The sequence below is a fragment of the Eimeria tenella genome, genomic scaffold (genome assembly GCF_000499545.2).
Source record: "Eimeria tenella Houghton genomic scaffold, Eth_scaff1928, whole genome shotgun sequence".
NCBI classification, from domain to species: Eukaryota; Apicomplexa; class Conoidasida; order Eucoccidiorida; family Eimeriidae; genus Eimeria; species Eimeria tenella.
Genome location: NW_013541769.1, coordinates 1561 through 2033, shown reverse-complemented (window position 1 = coordinate 2033; position 473 = coordinate 1561). Strand labels below are relative to the sequence as shown.

The 473-nt window shown below is 57.3% G+C and overlaps 2 protein-coding genes across 2 annotated transcripts in view; both read right to left on the bottom strand.

Annotated features, from left to right (window-relative positions):
- Positions 1-62, bottom strand: part of ETH_00038010 (uncharacterized protein) — a gene marked incomplete at both ends in the record, with an annotated part of 2245 nt that extends 2183 nt beyond the window's left edge. Inside the window, one exon of the mRNA XM_013374113.1 lies at positions 3-62. Within this exon, the coding sequence (XP_013229567.1) occupies positions 3-62 (60 nt within the window). The remainder of the gene's footprint in view (positions 1-2) is intronic.
- Positions 63-459: 397 nt separating this feature from the next.
- The window catches only part of ETH_00038005 (uncharacterized protein), a gene marked incomplete at both ends in the record, with an annotated part of 903 nt that continues 889 nt past the window's right edge, over positions 460-473 (bottom strand). The window contains one exon of the mRNA XM_013374112.1: positions 460-473. Within this exon, the coding sequence (XP_013229566.1) occupies positions 460-473 (14 nt within the window).

The window sequence follows — 473 nt, the reverse complement described above, 5'->3', positions numbered from 1 at the left end:
CCACCTCCTGCTGCTGCTGCTGCTGCTGCTGCTGCTTCGAGAGAACAGCTCTTTGGCGCCATGTGTACAAAGGAAAAACTCAAAACTTATTTGGGGCCCCCAGAGAGCCTCTAGGGGCCCCTGGAGGGCCCTCTGGGGGCCCCCAAACACTAGACCTAGTCCTTTAGGGGCCACAAAAGTGCCCCAAAAGGGCCCCTAATGGAGCCCCTAGTGGGGCCCCTAAGGGGCCCCAGAGAAAGCCCAAAGGGGCCCCCAAAAGACCCTCAAAATGCATTCAAAAGACCCTTAAAATGATTCCCAAGGGCCCCCAAAAGGCCCCCAAGGGCCCCCAAGGGCCGCCAGAAGGCCCTAAAGAGGCCCCTAAGGGACTTTAAAGAGGCCTCTAGGAGGCCCATTGGAGGCCCAAAAAGGGCCTTTAGGAAGCCCTAGAAGGGGTTCTTGATTGACCCCAAAATGCTCTCAAAGAGGTTCCA